General features: G+C 41.2%; 4 protein-coding genes across 6 annotated transcripts in view; 2 read left to right on the forward strand and 2 right to left on the reverse strand.

Annotated features, from left to right (window-relative positions):
• The window catches only part of LOC114652497 (tripartite motif-containing protein 16-like), a 642,127-nt gene extending 640,412 nt beyond the window's left edge, over positions 1-1,715 (reverse strand). Inside the window, exon 1 of the mRNA XM_051927833.1 lies at positions 1,226-1,715. Coding sequence (XP_051783793.1) covers positions 1,226-1,643 — 418 coding nt within the window. The 5' untranslated portion in view covers positions 1,644-1,715. The remainder of the gene's footprint in view (positions 1-1,225) is intronic.
• The window catches only part of LOC114642076 (tripartite motif-containing protein 16-like), a 920,397-nt gene that overhangs the window by 553,657 nt on the left and 348,276 nt on the right, over positions 1-18,464 (forward strand). The gene's annotated exons all lie outside the window — the stretch shown is intronic.
• Positions 1-18,464, forward strand: part of LOC114652513 (tripartite motif-containing protein 16-like) — a 231,388-nt gene that overhangs the window by 76,144 nt on the left and 136,780 nt on the right. The gene's annotated exons all lie outside the window — the stretch shown is intronic.
• Positions 17,512-18,464, reverse strand: part of LOC114652550 (E3 ubiquitin/ISG15 ligase TRIM25-like) — a 487,506-nt gene continuing 486,553 nt past the window's right edge. For all 3 annotated transcript variants that reach the window (XM_051927920.1, XM_051927921.1, XM_051927922.1), the window contains one exon: positions 17,512-17,900. In XM_051927920.1, the coding sequence (XP_051783880.1) occupies positions 17,541-17,900 (360 nt within the window). In that variant the 3' untranslated portion in view covers positions 17,512-17,540. The remainder of the gene's footprint in view (positions 17,901-18,464) is intronic.

The raw sequence follows: 18,464 nt of genomic DNA on the forward strand, positions 1-18,464 counted from the left end.
TGAACATTTTATTAGATTAGAATTATGGAGTATGATTAAGACATGCCTTTTGTTTTGTTCAGCTTGTTTTTGTTCCATTATGTATGCATTATGGGTAAATGTTCTCTGTGTATGCTGTATGCCGTAGCACTTTATAATTGAATATGAAGTTTATGCATAGCTAAAAATACATTTATTACTATTTAAAAAAAAAAGAAAAACACTATTATTATTATTGATATAAAGAGATCATAATGGAATGGAATGGGTGATCAATATCAGCTCTATAGACTCCGATCATAGCCTTCCTACCCAACAATGTGTCTGAATTTGTGTTTTCCCTTCTTAATTGTAAGGTATGTGATGATATTTACATCCTCTAGAACCTAATCTGGACTAAAAATAAAATACAAATATACCTGCTTGCATTAGGGGGGCACAGTGTTTAGCACAGCTGCTTTATTGTTCAGGTGTCCTGGGGTCAAATCCTGCCCACAGTTGTTCTACGTAGGGGCTCTGAATGGCGTTTCTGGTCATTCTGGTTTTTCCCCTCATCACCAAAAACATGCATGTGAAGCGGAGTGGTGACTCCAAATTGACCCGATGTGACTGTGGGAGACGGAAGGGCCCAAGATCATCTCGAAGTCAAGATTTCACATCACTGCCAACTTGTCCAGGCCATGCTGCCCCAGCAAGTTCATGCTGAGCGCACAACACAAGATGCTGAAAGAAGACCTTGAGACCCCCAAATGTCATCATGGCTCGTACAAGTATCTCTTGTCACTGTTAACATCAAAGTGCATGAGATTACCATTAGGAAGATGAGGCACATATTAGGTGGTCACTACCTTCAGCAAATTCACTCTTATTTAGTGCACAGGGCTAAGGATTTAATTCTTACTTATTTCTGTCTTTTTGTGGAAATTTCTACCTTAACTGCCATATCATTTAAGAAATATACATGTCTTTAACAAACTTTAACATACGTCACCGCGTCAGTCAAAGCTTCATGATGTTCAAGTCATGCGCTCAACACTTTAGATTTTTCCTTATTCACATAAGTTTTTCTAATTTATCATTTATTATTAAACCTATTGTTTGCTATCGTGGGCGTAAACAGGTGATCTTTATCCAATTTCAATTAACATTTTTTTCCACTCTCATTTCAATCTTCTAAAAACATCAAAGCACCCACTGTTAGAATTTATAAATGCTCTCTTTCTTTTATATTAATCACATTACTCACTTATTCCAACACTCCCAGGTGACTCTTCTCCTTCTCTCCCATTTCCCTTGGTGATTTTCTCTTCAGACTCCGATATCTCTGATTTCAGCTCTGCAGAAATCTCCTGCGTATCCAGTCGTCCTGTATTATTGGACCAGGGCTGTAAACTGGATGGAGATTTTTCACAGGCCTCTTGCTTGAAAAAATTCTCAGTTTCATGCTTTTGAAGTTCAAGACCAACGGAGAAATCATTGAAATCCTCAGCTTTAATGGCAGCAGTCACCCCCTTGCACTCCTCCTCCTCCTCTTTAAAAACTGAAATTCTTTCTTCGTGATCCTCCAGCTTCACACACACATCCTCTGGTGTGAGCCGCTCACAGTCCTCTTCTTTAATGCCCACCGTTCTTTCATCCACACCAACTTCTTTGGCAGAGGCCATGCTCTGTGGGAAACTCTTCTCTCTTTTTAAGTGTTTGCCCTTCTCTTCTCAGATTCTCTTCTCACTTGGACAGCTCTGAATTGGAGGCAATTAGACACCTCAGTGTATGGCCAAGTGAAATGGGAAAGCCCTGTGAACATAAAAGTGGTAAAATTAACTTCATAAAGTCAGTAAAAATAATCAGCACACTTCAGGGTTACATTGCCCTCCATGATGTTTGGTTCAAAGACACATTTTTCTTGATTTCCTCCTCTGCCTCACAGTTTAAAATAACAAATCAAATAATTCAGATGTGCTCAAAGTGCACTGCAGACCTTCAGTAAAGTGGATTTGCATACATTTCAGTCCCACCATATACTGTAGATATGACAACACTTTATCTACATGGCACCATCATGTTTGGACACAGCAATGGCAGGTCTATTAAAGCCGTCATATTTAGGGATTTGTTGGATATCCTCGCTGGACTTGAACTGTGCATCGGGAGCTTCATTCTGTTAAGTTGTTATATTCTATATCTTATATATGCGCTCTTCTTTGTGGGATTACAGGAATGCATCCCGACTGGGAGTAGGACATTCGGGGTTTGACGAGAGTGGCTTTGTACAGCTTTTTAAGCTCCAAATGTAATGATGCAGGTTTTCAATCTGTAAACATTTAAGGTTTAAGAATCATGAGTAAATAATTCACATAATTACAATTTCAGGTCCTGAAGACCACGTGCCTCATGTATAAATGGTGCGTACGCACAAAAATGTTGCGTATGAACATTTCCACGTTGAAATCGTTTTGTATAAAACCTAAATGTGGGGTAAAGCCAAGCACATTTCCACGGTAGCTCATACCCTGGCGTACGCAAGTTCTCCACTCGGTTTTGCAAACTGACAACACCCAGCATCAAAGCAGTGCTACTGTTCCAGTGTGGTTTGCCTTTCTTTTTTAGATCCACATCCCTAACGCCGCTTTATAAATAAACTGAAAAAAACTGCATACTGTTTATTAGTTTAATGCATCTGATTGTAGTTAACCTGTAACAATATAATGGTCCATAAAATGGTCAAACTATTCTAAATACAATAGCTGCTTTAGCATTGTTACTCTCACTGCACCTTTTTCTTCTTCTTCTCTCAGCTGCTTCCATTAGGGGTTGCCACAGTGGATTGTCTTTTTCCATCTAACTCTCACTGCACCACTCAGAGTATTTATATCACTGTATCTGAGTGGGGAATCACAGCTCTAGAGCAGCAGACTGGAAAGAGAATTATTGGTATACAGCATCAACAAGCACACACTGCCTCAGCCATGCTGTATGTTGAACTGCTCTCATACGGCAAACGCTTCAGAGCCTTTCCTGTACGGACCTCGCGGTTTAGAAAGTTTCATCCCAAGAACTCTAAACGCACTCAATCAGTCCATCAAGTGCTGCTTGTAGAACTGTTAGTACTTATAAGTACAATTACCTCACTGTAAACTTGCACTACAGTTATAATATTGCACAACCTGCGCCACTTTATAAAGTGTGTATTTACATATGATGACGATATCATTTTTAAGATGAAATGCAGCAAAATATGTTTATTACATTAAACAGATAAAACTTTAACTTTATTTAAATAATCTATATTTAAGAATGGCGCTCCGTTCACGGATTGTTCCTGCCTTACACTGTATTCTTGCTGCTGCTGGCACGACACTGGATGGATAGAATAATTAAACACATACTACGAAGATATTTCGATGTTCCTTAAAAGTTTTGAAGAATCTGTGTTCTAAGCTTACAGATGGCTTAACGTCTATTACTGAGCTGATTGTGTGGCGATTGGGTATTTGGAGAAAGAACAGTAAGGACAGGAATTGAAGGTTAGTACGTTTGAAAGAGACAGTACTTCTGTAATAAAGTATTTCATCGAAGGCCACGCAGCAAGCATCTTGCGTGAGACATGAACAATCACTGCGCCACCGTGTTCCCATATTTAATAACATGCTTTAACTCCTATCATCATGAAAATGATATCACGTATACATCTCAGTATTTTAATTATTCAGAGAGCTGTAATGTCACGAATGTAATGGATTCTGTGTCCTGTCGGAGGAAGAGAAAGCCTGTGTAAGAAGCACATAGTGATTCACACACACAGAGCACATAGAAGAACAAATATAAAACAAAGCATTTAACATGCTACTTTAGTTACGATGGGATTTGAGAAACTATTAAACGATTTTAAGATGAAGTTTATGATGTTCTACTTTAATGATAAAAACTATGTGATAAAAGTGGAAATTTCAAGATTAAAGTTGACATTTCGTGCCTTTTTCCCCACTGTGTGCCTATTTTTTTCTCTGTACCCTAATAAGCTTTCATATGACACTCAGATGGTGGTCTATGTCTCGCCTTTTCACGGCGACTTTGATATCTGACAACTTTTTTATTTCGGGCACTGTGTGACTTTGTGAACTTGAGCTTTCGAGTTTCTCAGACACTCTATGTCACTCAATCAACTTTCTTTTGTTGTTTATACCACTGTTTAAACCATCAAATAGTACATTTTTCTTTGTCTCCACTTGGTATTTGCTGAAATTCTTTGATTTCCCCCTGTGCTTTTGCCATTGCCTTTTCACAGAATGCTAAGCTTAAGGGCTATTTATATTGATTTGCATATTCAAAGAGGTGTAATTCTGGGATGAGACAGGGCGGGACAGCAGGCATGTGCACATGTGTTACTTTTCACGCTGAGCGGGATTTATGTAGCAGAAGAACGTGGAAGTTGGTGAACGCACAGATACATGCATCTGGATTTTTTTTTGTGCGTACGAACATTTACGTTTTTGTCCATATGCCATTTTATAGTGTGAATTCTTCAAACAGCATTATGCATGAGGCCCCAAGATGTTTCCAAAGGGGTTAAGCATAACTGTGTGTCTTGTCATCAGTTTGGTGGGAGAGACCTGGCAGCACTGCGTCACTAGTTATTGGGGAAAATCTGCTTTCTTCAAGAACCTGCCAGGAAAAGGAGACGGACAACCTTCTAGTGAATGAAGGAGATTGTGCTGACCAAGGGAGGCAGGAAACCCGAGGTGGAATAGCGGGTTCAAATCAGGACGGCACCACACTGAACATGTCCATCTCCGTAAAGAGGTCTTTCTGGCTGAGAACACATCAGCTCAGGCTCTAACAAATATCCTAGATTACTTCATGTCAAATGTGGTGGAGGAGCAAGAAAGGAATAGGAAGAGCATTGGTGTTTTGGCAAATTAAATGTAACATTCAGAAGAAGTTGTGAGAAGTCAAAGTACTGAACATCGTAATCTATTGTAATGTGCAGTAAAGAAATAAAAAATCATTTTTTTGCTTCATAATATATAACCATAAAAAAATGTTATAGACCTAAAAATATTCTCACCTGATTGTTACAGTAAAATTCTGCCAACCACAGCTGCCAGTTATTCCGGTAATTTTAACATTTAGTTTTTTTACAGTGTACCCTTGTGATGCTCAATACCAGAGAAGGTACAAAGTCCTACATGTGGAAATCTCATCTAAGCTTCAAGTCCTGACCTTCATCATTCACATCAAGTCTCAATCAAGTTATAAGGAAGACATTCAAACCAATTCAAATCAAGTTTGAGAAGACATGAACAGAAAAAAAAAATCGTGAGTGGTCTCCTTAGACATTCTCCTATACTCAGATATGGGGATGGATATTTGAGGAGTAAACAGCAAGACATATTTTTATATTATATGTAGTAAAGAATCATCAACATTAAATCAAATCAATAATATATTGAATAATTATTATAAAAGTAAAGTTAAATAAATCGGACTCTGTAGCTGCATGAATAAAAAAAATCAAGTATACTGTATATTCAGGTAAAGTAGCACTTCCGGTTAGCAGAAAGAGTCCAAACGTTGATCGAAATCTACGGGTTGTACCGAATTCTTGTATGCAAAACTTGGTTAACCAAACTGAAAGTGAACTCAAGTCCAGAAATGATATTTTCGCACACATGGAGGTGTAAAACGTTAAGATTTATCAAAATTTTAAAATCGAATTTTTGGAGGATTCTACGGAAGCCGAGAGAGGACGTGCAATATCGTTATTTTTTAAAATTGTTTCCTCGAGATAACAGACTAATTTTATCGAGCTCTCGACAAAATAAAAGATCTTGTTTTCTCGAAATTATGAAATAATTGTATCTGACGTCCCTGTTGCAGTGAAACCGCACGAGCATCTTTCCTGAGAAGAAAATACCAAAAAAATAAATCATTTAAAATTTTGTCTAATAGGTCTCAGTATGAGACAAACTGCTGGAAATGAAACCTGAACGCGCCCTGTAAAGTTACATCGTGCGACGTCACTTTAACAAAGTTTGCCGATGAAGGCTTTAAAAGAAAAAACACAAAGAACACGCAGAGCTCGAGAAAAATTAGAAATGAACGACGGGGCCGTGCGGGAGCGAGCGGCTGAACAAGCGCGTGCCCGACGGACAGCACAGTTCGGAGCATGCGCGAAATCAAAAGTAGAAGCGGCGCGAAGAGAGCAAAAGTTAACGCGCCTCCGCCAAGTCAGATGTAGCATTACATTTCATGGGACACCGACCGGAAAATAAATTAACGTATCAGCAGCTAAAAGTGCGCGACCCTCGTCATCCACAATAAACTCGTGAAGGTGCGATTTGCTTTGCCGCCGCCTCCTCCACGTAGCGCTCAATTCCCAATACTTACAAGCGAACCACACGGCGTCAGGCACCTCCTCAAATTTAAAACCACTCAGCATGTCGCGATCTCCCTTACTGTTGGCATTCCCACCCGTACGCGATCCCCACGTTCGACTTTGTCTCACCTTCCGCACCTTTGCTTGGTCTTCTGGACGTAAAGAAGTCTGAGGACGACGGTCTCATAAGAGCAAACAGATAGGAACTACAGCACGCGGTAGATACAGTAGCTACTACGTCATTCACGACACGCCCATAACGTCTTTCACGGGACGCCCACTGCAAGAATGAACTGCCCGCTTATTGTAAGGCAGCATCACTGAAGCGACGGCCGCGGTAAGAATGACAGCAATTGATGTTACTTGGGACAAGCAGAAATGTCTTTAAGTCTCAGACTTATGCTATTGAAACTTTTTAAATTAATGCAACAAATTTCTAAGCATCTTGTCAAAAAAGTTACTATTTCAAAAGGCTGCTTAATAAGTTTTTTTCACTCAAGTGTCACATTATACTGAAAGTAAAAAAGCATATTAGGATCGCCCTGTTTCAGACATATATCATGAGAACAGTAATGTTAAGAGACACCGCTACCTTTTTACTATACACTAGGATTTCCAGTTATGAAACTAATCGTGGGACACATCAATAATACAGAATTAACTGGCGTCAAGGTAGAGCACAATACTAGCAAGAGTCAGGTGCGAGGCAGGAACAATCCCTGGACAGGACGTCAGCCCACCGCAGGGTGAGCCCACTCACAACAGCCAATGGAGTGTGGCAGGAAGACGGAGCACCGGGAGGAAACTCACATGGACATGGAGGGAACATGCAGGCTGTGAACAGGGAGGACTTGAGATCTGAACTCTGGTCACCTTGGTGAGACCACCGCCATTATCGGTCCTGTCTTTGAAACTTTTTTTTTGTTTTGTTTTTAGTCATGTTTTAATCAAATAAATTTTATCTAGTTATAAACATAATTATTTTTAATTATGAAGATTTACCATTTATTAATTTAATGTGGCTTAAAATGATGATTTATTCTTAGAAAACACAAACAGACTTTTCAGTTTTGGTACTAGTACAGTTCTTTCTTTCTTTCTTTCTTTCTTTCTTTCTTTTTCTAGTGCATTTTTTTATCCATTATAAAAATAATAACTTTTGAAGTCATTCAAATTGTTATTTATACCTTTACAGTTAAAATCTAACCAACCAACAATACTAATGGGCAGCGTTACTTACACTGTGACATTAAAACGCAGGAGACTACAGGGGTAGTGATGACATTGGCTAGCGTTACCAAACCATCACTGGACCAAGGAGGGACTTAGTGACCTTGGATTTCCAGCCATCAATCCATTTTAGGCCTCTTTTATAAGGGGTCACTTGTAGAAGCCCCCACACTGGACCAGTGCTCATGTTATTTGGTTTGCCCAAACCCACACTCCCATAGCTTGGACCACTGTGTGCTGGGTAATCTTTGTCATAATCTACCAAAGAGTATTTTAAAACAGAAAAATGTGCAAATACAGGTCAGGTCAAGTTGGGGACCATGCACTGGTACCCACCACACGATGAAACACCTCAGTGTCCTGGTTCGCAAACCCCCAGGCAGACATGTTGTTAAACATCGGCTCAAGTAAAATAATATTGACTCTTCTGTTTTTGATAATTGTAGACTCATTTCTAACCCACCATTCTTAAGTAAAATCCTAGAAAAGGCAGTCATTACACACCTCAATGATCAACTGAATAAACCTGCTGTTCTTGACAAGTTTCAGTCGGGTTTCAGAACAAATCACAGTACAGAATCTGCACTCGTTAAAATAGTAAATGACTTGTGGGTAATGCAGACAGAGGACATCTATCTGTTCTCATCCTCTGAGATCTGAGGGCTTCATTTAATACCATCCATCCATCCATCCTTCCATTATCCAACCTGCTATATCCTAACACAGGGTCACAGGGTCTGCTGGAGCCAATCCCAGCCAATACAAGGCGTAAGGCAAGAACAAATTCTGGGCAGGGTGCCAGCAGGGCACACACACACACACACATTAAGGACAATTTAGGATTGCCAATCCACCTAACCTGCATGTCTTTGGACGGTGGGAGGAAACCAGAACACCCGGAAGAAACCCACGCAGACACGGGGAGAACATGCAAACTCCATGCAAGGAGGACCCAGGAAGTGAACCCAGGTCTCCTTACTGTGAGGTAGCAGCGCTACCAGTGCGCCACTGTGCCACCCTGCATTTAATACAATTGATCACAATATTCTTATTAATCACCTTAGTGGGTGGGCTTCTCTGGCAGCGTCTTAAATTGGTTTGAGTCTTACTTAAAAGGTAGAAAATTCTTTGTTAGTTGTGGTTATTATATTTCAGAGACCCCTTATATTCAATATGGTGCTCCTGGTCCGCTGCTCTTTTTGATCTCCAAGCTTCCATGAGGTCAGATTATCTCAAGGCATAACGTGAGCCACCACAGCTATGCTGACGACACACAACTGTCTTTATCAATAGCACCTCAGGACCCCGACTCTCTTGATTCATTTACTTATGTTTCTGAATGGATGAGTAGTCATTGTCTCAAACTAAATAAGGAGAAAAGTTATTGGCAAAAGTAGATATAGTGAGGTTATTAGAAATAAACTTGATCCATTAGGCTTAAAAGTCAAGACAGATGTAAAGAATTTAGGAATAATTTTTGATTCTGACCTGAATTTTAAATCACATATTAATCAGATCAACAGGACAACATTTTTTCACTTAAGAAATATAGCAAAAGTTAGATCCCTTATAAATTTGCAAGATGCAAAAAAATAAGTTCACAGTTTTGTTTTTATATGACTAGATTACTGTAATGCACTCCTCTCAGGACCACCCAAGAAAGACATCAATCGATTACAATGAGTGCAAAATGGAGCTGCTACAATCTTAACTCGGAATAGAAAATCTGAGCAGATCTCTTGTTTTGATGTCACTACACTGGTTGCCTGTGTCATTTAGAATTGACTTTAAAATACTGCTAATGGTTTACAAAGCCTTAACTCATCTCACCTCATCTTATATTTCAGAATGCCTCTCACCTTACACTCCAAATCATAACTTTAGATATTCAAATGAGTGTCTGCTTAGAATTCCACGAGCTAAACTTTAAAGAAGTGGTGAGGCGGCCAACTGCTGTTAATGCACCTAAAATCTGGAATAGATAACCGATAGGCTAATATGATGGAGCACTTTAAAAAACTGCTAAAAACCCACCATCCTCGTTTGTATCACTGATTCTCTCTGCCTGCCTCTCCTCAGACTGACGATGGCTGAAGCCCAGCTGTTTGTATCACAGGACGAGTTCACCTGCTCAGTGTGTCTGGACACCCTGACTGACCCCGTCACCATCCCCTGTGCTCACAGTTTCTGTCGGAAGTGCTGGGATCAGAGCCAACTGTTCAGCTGTCCTCAGTGCAGAGAGAACTTCACCACGAGGCCTACATTGCAAAGAAACACTCTGCTGAATGAAATCATCAAGGAATTCAAGAAGACAGGACTCAGTTCTCCTCCATCTCAGAATGATGTGGAGTGTGAATCCTGTACTGAGAAGAAGTTGAGAGCAGTGAAGTCGTGTCTGACCTGCCCGGCCTCCTACAGTCAGACTCACCTGCAGCCTCACTTTGAAATAGCAGCCTGGAAGGACCACAAGCTGCTTGATCCTGATGGAAATCTAAAGGAGAAACTCTGTGCAAAACATCACAAAAGTCTGGAAATATTCTGTAAAACTGATGACACATGTATCTGCACGATGTGTGGAGTGACTGAACATAACAATCATAAAATGGTCAAGATGGAGACAGAAAAAGAAGAAAAAGAGGTGAGTGGAGTTTAGTTTTCAGTAGATATAAACTAAATAACAGGAGTTAAGGGTTTTGTAAATGCAGTGTGGCAGAAGAATCTATTCATCCATCTTATAAACCTGACTTTCCAAGGACAGTACTGAGCAGGAGCCTCTCCATTTATCCATGGACAGTCGAGTGAGCCAAGTAAGCTCATCACACTGAGCTGAGGTTCTTTGAACTCTAATCAGTTTTTCTTTTGAGTATCTGAGGTGCTGGTGGGCAAACTACAGCCTGCAGACCAGAACAGCCCCTGGCAGAGGTGTGAATGGCACGTGGGCTACTCATTGAAATATCTGACTTTCCAGCCATCATAAGGTGTCCTTAAGAAGATGATGCAGCAGTTGGTTGGTGTAAGTGTAGTTAGTCACCATGCAGAGTCCTCTAAAATGTAATTCAGTACCCTGAGGTTTCACCATAGGAATGGAGGGAGTCTGTAGTGCGGTGACATGGGGGGTAAGTGTGTTTAGCTGCACATCTGACTTTGGGTGTTTTTATTTAATTTAAGTTTGCTGATCTCAGGCCTTTTTAAGACACACGTTCTAGTCACATGTCACCCAATCAATACTGCACTACGGAACCAAGTCTAAGATTCTTACAATAACTTCAGCTGAGAATTTTCAATGTTATATTACTGTATATATATTCTCATTTGAATTAAATGTATGTAATGTAGGATGGGCGGCACTGTGGCGCAGAGGGTAGCGCTGCTGCCTCGCAGTTGAGAGACCTGGGGACCTGGGTTCGCTTCCCGGGTCCTCCCTGCGTGGAGTCTGCATGTTCTCCCCGGGTCTGCGTGGGTTTCCTCCGGGCGCTCCGGTTTCCTCCCACAGTCCAAAGACATGCAGATTAGGTGGATTGGTGATTCTAAATTGGCCCTAGTGTGTGCTTGGTGTGTGGGTGTGTTTGTGTGTGTCCTGCGGTGGGTTGGCGCCCTGCCCAGGATTGGTTCCTTCCTTGTGCCCTGTGTTGGCTGGGATTGGCTCCAGCAGACCCCCGTGACCCTGTGTTCAGATTCAGCGGGTTGGAAAATGGATGGATGGATGGTAATGTATGATTGTGAGGTGAACTCTGACCTTTAACAATGTGATTAAACCCCACCAAGTCCAACAGGTGTGTCATTAACTTGTGAAGGTGTTCATTTGAACATCTGTGCTGGGTATGTCCAGCTCCAGTCCAGGGGCCTCGTGTATAAATGGTACATAAGCACAAAAATATTGTGTACTCCCATTTCCATGCTCACATCGCGATGTATAAAACCTAAACTTGGTGTAAAGCCACGCACATTTTCATGCCAGCTTAATCCTTGGTGTACGTAACTTCTCCGCTCAGTTTTGAAAACTGGCAGCACCCAGTGTCAAAGTAGTGCTTTTGTTCCAGTGTGGTTTCCCTTTCTTTTTTAGATGCACATCCCTTACGACTTTATCAAGTACACTGAAATTAACCGCATATTGTTTATTAGTTTGCATCTGATTGTAGTTAACCTTTAATAATATAATAGTCCATGGAATGGCCAAACTATTCCAAATACCATAGCTGCTTTAGTGTTGTTACTCTCATTGCACCTTCTTCTTCTTCTTCTTTCAGCTACTCCCGTTAGGGGTTGCTACAGTGGATCATCTTCTTCTTTTTCTTATTACTCTCACTGCACCACTCGGAGTATTTATATCACTGTATCTGAGTGTGGAATCACAGCTCTCAAGCAGCTGATCAGAATGAGAATTATCGGTATACAGCATCAAGCACACGCTGCCTCAGCCATGCTGTGTATTTGAACTTCACCCATACGGCATATGCTTCAAAGCCTTTCCAGTAGGGACTTCGTGGTTCAGAAACAGTTTCATCCCAAGAGCTTTAAATACACTCAATCAGTCCATCAAGTGCTCCTTGTAGAACTGTTTGTACTTATAAGTACAATCACCTCACTGTAAACTTGTGATACAGTTATAATATTGCACAACCTGCGCCACTTTATAAAGCGCGTATTTACATATGATGACGATATCATTTTTAAGATGAAATGCAGCAAAATATGTTTATTACATTATACAGATAAAATTTTAACATAATTTAAATAATCTATATTGTTAATAATTAACCATGTGAGGACACGTGTTTCAGCGATAGCAAGTAGATTGTGCCCCTATTATTCCTGTATTCTTGCTGGTGCTGGCGTGACACTGGAAGGATAGATGGATAGAATAATTAAACATGTACTACGAAGATATTTCAGTTTTCCTTAAAAGTTTTGAAGAATCGGCGTTCTAAACTTATAGATGGCTTAACGTGTATTACAGAGCTGATTGTGTGGCGATTGGGTATTTGGAGAAAGAAAAGGAAGGACAGGAATTGGAGGTTAGTACATTTAAAAGAGACAGTACTACTGCAGTAAATGATTTCATTGAAAGTCACACATGGCGCAGCAAGCATCTTGCGTAAGGCAGGAACAAGCACTGGATGGGTCGCCAGTTTGTCAATATCACTATGCCACCGTTTACCCATGTTTAATAACATGCTTTAACTCCTATCATCATGAAAATATCAAGTATCCATCTCAGTATTTAAATTGTTCAGAGAGCTGTAATATTACGAATGTAATGGATTCTGTGTCCAGTTGGAGGAAGAGAAAGCCCGTTTAAGAAGCAAATAATGATTCACACACATAGAGCACATAGAAGAACAAATACAGAACAAAGCATTTAATGTGCTACTTTAGTTACGATGGGATTTAAGAAACTATTAAATTAAATGATTTTAAGATGAAGTTTATGATGTTCTGCTTTAACCTTCCTCTTATGTTAGCTTTCTGTTCCTATCTCTTATGTTAACGGGTCGGTTTTGACCCGTGTCTTTAATCAGCCATATTACCCTCAAAACAATTATTTATCATCCAATTTTTTTCCTTACCTCTTGGTTACTTTGTTACGCTTCCTTGTCCATTAAAAGAATGTTTTTAATATTTTTGCTGTGACCTCATGAGCTTTTACTTTAACAGTATACCTCTCGTTTTCAATTTTAAAAAATGATTAAATGAACCACAAGAGAATTATTTAAATAAATAAAAGGTTGTTATGTTACCTGACTATTACTGAGGGGTATTAAAACACATCTCTTAAATAAATTTGTTATATATATTTTATATTATAATATTAATTACTATAGTAACATCTATGGTGTTACGGGTCAAATTTGACCCATATATATTTATTTCAAAGAAAAAGGCAAAAAAGTATTTTCAAAAATAACTTTAATATAAATGGAAAGCTAAACAAGTAAATCTCAAAATGTGGATTTGCAAGGTCAAACAAACAACAAACAATCAAGCAAATCAAACCAACAGAAATGAGGCACTAGTTCCAAAAAACGTCTTTGTGTGTAAGAACATGCATGTGCATTTAGATGCATGTGTGTCAAAGTGACACTTTCAGTGTGTTCTTTGCAAATCTATTTTTTGCAGTAGAAGCAGAGTACGTCTGTCTTTCTGTCTTTATTGCTAGGGCAGACCTGACACCTCTTTCTTTTAGAATCAGGTGGCCTCAGTGGGGTTGTGGCTGTGTAGGTTGATGTTGAGGCAGTGCTGGCCGAAGAGGATGCTGGCACTGATGCTCTTTGTGTTGCTGATGGTGTGGAAGGAGTGCCACGTGAGCTCTGCAGCTGTCTGACCAAGGCTGCAGCGGCTGGGTCCCGGGGCACCCGTTCCCTTCGCTCAATGTGTGCCTTGACAAGGGAACTTCCTAACTCCTCAAGAAATATTCTCCGCTTGTTTTTTCTGGTTGAGTTCCACCCTAGGTGAATGTGGGTCCACAACACAAATGCATTGTATGCAGACACATCTAGAATGTTATAAAACACAACCATTGGCCATCTCCTGGTCATTCTCTGGCAAGTGTAGGTGGCAGTCAGCTTGTCCAGGTTGTCCACTCCACCTTTGTTTTTATTATAGTCCAAGATAATTATGGGCTTTTTGTCACTTGCTGATGACACAGCTGCGTCTTTGTGAAAAGTGGACATAAGTATCACATTCCGGTGTTTTTTTGGACAATATGAAACAACCGTGGTGGTGTCTGTAAAAGCAAATTTTGAAGAAAGTGAAGCCCTGTCCTTCACCTGCAAAATTTACAGCAGGCAGCTCAGGTTTATTTTTTTTTTATTGTGCCCACCATGGTAAGTTTCCACCTGAGAAGTTCTTGTCCAAGGTCATAGCTGGTAAAGAAATTGTCACATGTGATATTGTGACCCCGCAGTCCAGTAGTCATATCGAGGACTACACGTTTTCCTTGATTTTTCTCAGGAATGCCACTTGCATGTTTGCTTGTGTAAATCCACAGATTCCATGCATAGCTGGTTTTTGCATCACAGGCTGCCCAAATTTTTATGCCGTATTTCCCTGGCTTACTAGGCATGTTCTGCCGGAAAGGGCATTTCCCACGGAAAGGGACAAAACGTTCATCTACTGTTACCTCTGGCCCTGGGTTGAACATCAGTGGACGGAGCTGCACCCACCTTTCCCAGACATCCCTGATGGGAGCAAGCTTGTCAGATTTTTCTCTAGTTTCTCTGTTATCAAATCTAAGCACTCTTGATATCATTCGAAATGACTGAAGTGACATTGTTGCCTGGAAAATATTTCTGCTTGTCGACGCATCCCAGAGACTATCAGTGGCCTCATTGCTGGATTTGTAAACACCAGCAAGAAGAAGAACACCAATATAAGCATCCAGGTATTCCTCATCAATGTCATTCCACATGTCGCCATGAACCTTTTTTCCTTCAAGGTTTGTCATAGCAATCATGACTTTCTTTAGTGACAATGGCATAAACAGATCAAAACATGTCTTGATGTCACTTACTCTCGTCACAGCAAACCTTGTGATTCCAGGGGTCATTTTGATGACATTTGCAGCAGCTGCCCTGCCATGTAAGTCAGGAGGTACTGAGCTCCAACAGATGTTACCACTTTTAAGATTTGAACGTTTCAGCAGGAGTGAGTGCAGCTTCAGCATCGGTGACCTCCTCATCAGACTCATCAGATGTGTCTGTGCCTTCTGGTAGATACTCTACAATGTCTTCCTCCTCAGAAGCCTGCTCATCTGTATCACTATGCTGTTCTGTGTCCTCTGCCTCATTTTCAGAAAAGATATGATCCAGAGCTGGGCTTACTGTAAATCTTCTTCTCATTTTTGACTGCTGCAAACAGGAGATGTGTACTCTGCAAGTCACCAACGCTAAACTAAATTTGTCTTATGCAAGCCTTACATGTCTGAACAGGTCTGTCTTTGTTTGTTTGTTTTGTTTGTTCAGGTAAGGAGACACACAGGCAAAGAGAGAAGACCCTCAACGTGTGTTTAGGACTTTGGTTTTGACCCTAACTATTGTTTTATAACTTTAAATTATAACTGGGTCAAAACTGACCCTACCAACACAAAGGTATTCATTCATTTTCACCAGAGCATTTTATAATTTAGTACAATTGTTTTTTTGTTTTTTTTTGTTTTATTTTAATTAAATACAGATTCCTGACAAAGTCAAAAAGCCTTGATGCAATAAACAAAATTAGGTAGTAGTTTTATGCATTTAAAAAGTAAAACAGGTCGGTGCTGACCCTAACACAAGAGGAAGGTTAATATTGAGAGTGGCCACTAGAGGGGGCAGTTTGGCTACAGAAGAATCAGCTCAGCTGTCAGCTCTGAAGGTCATGTGACTGTGTGATCGTGTCTCCCTTATTTTGCTCTTAATTCATTTAAATCTTAATTAGTTTTAGATATAATATTTACAGTTCTTTATTTCTGGTGTTTTATTCTTGTGTTTTACTTTATTCTTATTTCTTTTACACTGCACTGTATTCTTTTCTCCCCCCTTTCCCATGTGTGTAATATGGCGGGTGTCCACTAGAGGGCGCCACTGCACTTCAGTCCCACCCCTCAGTCCTCCTGTTAAAGTCTCCATTCGTCTGACTCTCTGATTGTTTCTCATTCTCTCCTTTCATGTTTCACTGCTCAGGATTTCACTGAATGCTTTCTGCTTTTATCTTTTAGATTTCCTTTTTGTATAAATTGCTGTGTAATATTTAGAGTGGCCACAAGAGACAGTAGTTTGGCGACTGACCAATCAGTGACCCCTTCTGCCCATTCGTTGTCTTTCTTATCCGCTTTTCAATTTCAGGTTTGTGGACCAACCCTGGACAGGGTGCCAGTCCACTGCAAAGCCACACATGTGCACCCATGTCAAGTGTGTGCCAACTGACCAAAAATTTATTTTGTGAAGATGTTGTAGCTTTCAGGGTACAAAGAGTGACAAATCTGGGGACAAGGAGGAGGTGCAGTTTAAAGTTTAATGTGACATCAACTAAAACACCAAACTCTGTCAGTATGGCTGACATCTGACTGACCGGTGAGTCCTCGTCTTCAGACATTCACAGTAAATTCATTCTGAAGTGAAGGACCCTTTGAGTGACCAATGGAGGGTCACAACATGTCTAGTGAGTGGACAACACTCCAGTCCCATCTGTCACTCTCTGCTCCTACATATAGTCACTATTCAAGAGCTCTCCATACTGAGTCTGTATAACGCCTTTCAGTTGTGCTGATCCAGCAGGACCACATGCCTGTCCTACTTAACAGGTGACATTCAGTGACACTTGGGGGCCTCAGTAGTTGTTGGGGTGTCAACCTGAAGGACATGTGGCTCTGAATCAACAGTGACCCCTGCTGGTCAGACTGGTATTTGTAGGTCTGACGTGTCTCCGCCCCTCACTATGACACACACACCTGATTGGCTACTCAAACTCAATAATAATGGAGACCCTGACAGCCAGCGGTATGGTGGCACAGTGGGTAGCGCTGCTGCCTCGCAGTTTGGAGACCCAGGTTCACTTCCTCCCCGTGTCTGTGTGGGTTTCCTCCGGGCGCTCCGGTTTCATCCCACAGTCCAAAGACATGCAGGTTAGGTGCACTGGTGATCCTAAATTGTCCCTAGTGTGTGCTTGGTGTGTGGGTGAGTGTGTGTGCCCTGCAATGGGCTGGTGCCCTGCCCGGGATTTGGTTCCTGCCTTGTGCCCTGTGTTATCTGGGATTGGCTCCAGCAGAACCCCGTGACACTGTAGTTAGGATATAGCGGGTTGGATAATGGGTGGATGGACCCTGACAGCTGCACTCGTCCCACATTCTCATCCACAAATTCAATCACAAAGGTACTGACCCCCCAACCCACCTATCCTGTAAATTAAATTTCACCCCAAACTACACAAAGAGGACCTGAGTTTGTAAGGACATCAAGTGACCAGTGGAGGGTACTGGTCAGTGGTCACATGGTGTCTGATGGCTGATTGTTACACTGCAGTGAAGACCAAACCCAAACCCTGGATAGAGGGGCTCAGTGAAGGAGGTGTTGAACCTGTGCAGGAGGGTCATTGTGTGTGAGACGCTATAAAATGACAGAGAGCCAGCAGGCCAGTCCAGATACACACCTATTCTGGGGCTGTAGGGGGCGCTGATTACAGTCTGCTGGTTATTGTAACACACAGAGTACTGGGAATTAAACCACTGCAAACTCCAGGACTTGTCGTTGTATCCAAGGCGGCACTTACTGCCCTGTCCTTTCCTTCTCAGTCCTTTATATGCGACTCCAATCCTAATTGAGTCTCCACTGCACTCCACCTCCCAGTAACAGCGAGTCCCAGTCAGAGCCTCTCTGCACAGAACTTGGTACCAGCAGTCAAATCTGTCAGGATGATCAGGATATTCAATTTTTGTCCTCTCACATGTCACCTTCTTGTTCCCTTCAGACAGACGGAGGTATCCGTTTGTCGTGTTGATGTCCAGTGTGAGGGGACAGAAGTCTGAAAGGAGAGAAAAGAAAACGAGTGAGGAGATCTGGGAGTGTGTAACGGGACTGGGGGCGGAGCACAACACAGACAATTAACAAGAACCAATCAGGAGCTGCACTGACGAGACTCAAATGCTCTTTCAGAAGTGGGGTCGTCCACCATGAAGCCCCCTTTCATTCAGTAAGTGAATGATGGTGCTACTTGACTCTGTTGTACTTTGATGGTGGTGGTCACCCTGAGTCTGTCCTGATGTCTGCCTTGGTTTGTTCTTCACCTCTTAGACTGTCCTTCTGTTCAATAAGGGGTCCATTTTTTATTTGATGTGACATCCAGTGAGTTTGGCTGCCGTCCCATGGACCTTAAACTTCTTGATGTTAGCTGCTGTGGCCACAAG

The sequence above is a fragment of the Erpetoichthys calabaricus genome, chromosome 5 (assembly GCF_900747795.2).
Source record: "Erpetoichthys calabaricus chromosome 5, fErpCal1.3, whole genome shotgun sequence".
Lineage (NCBI taxonomy): Eukaryota > Metazoa > Chordata > Cladistia > Polypteriformes > Polypteridae > Erpetoichthys > Erpetoichthys calabaricus.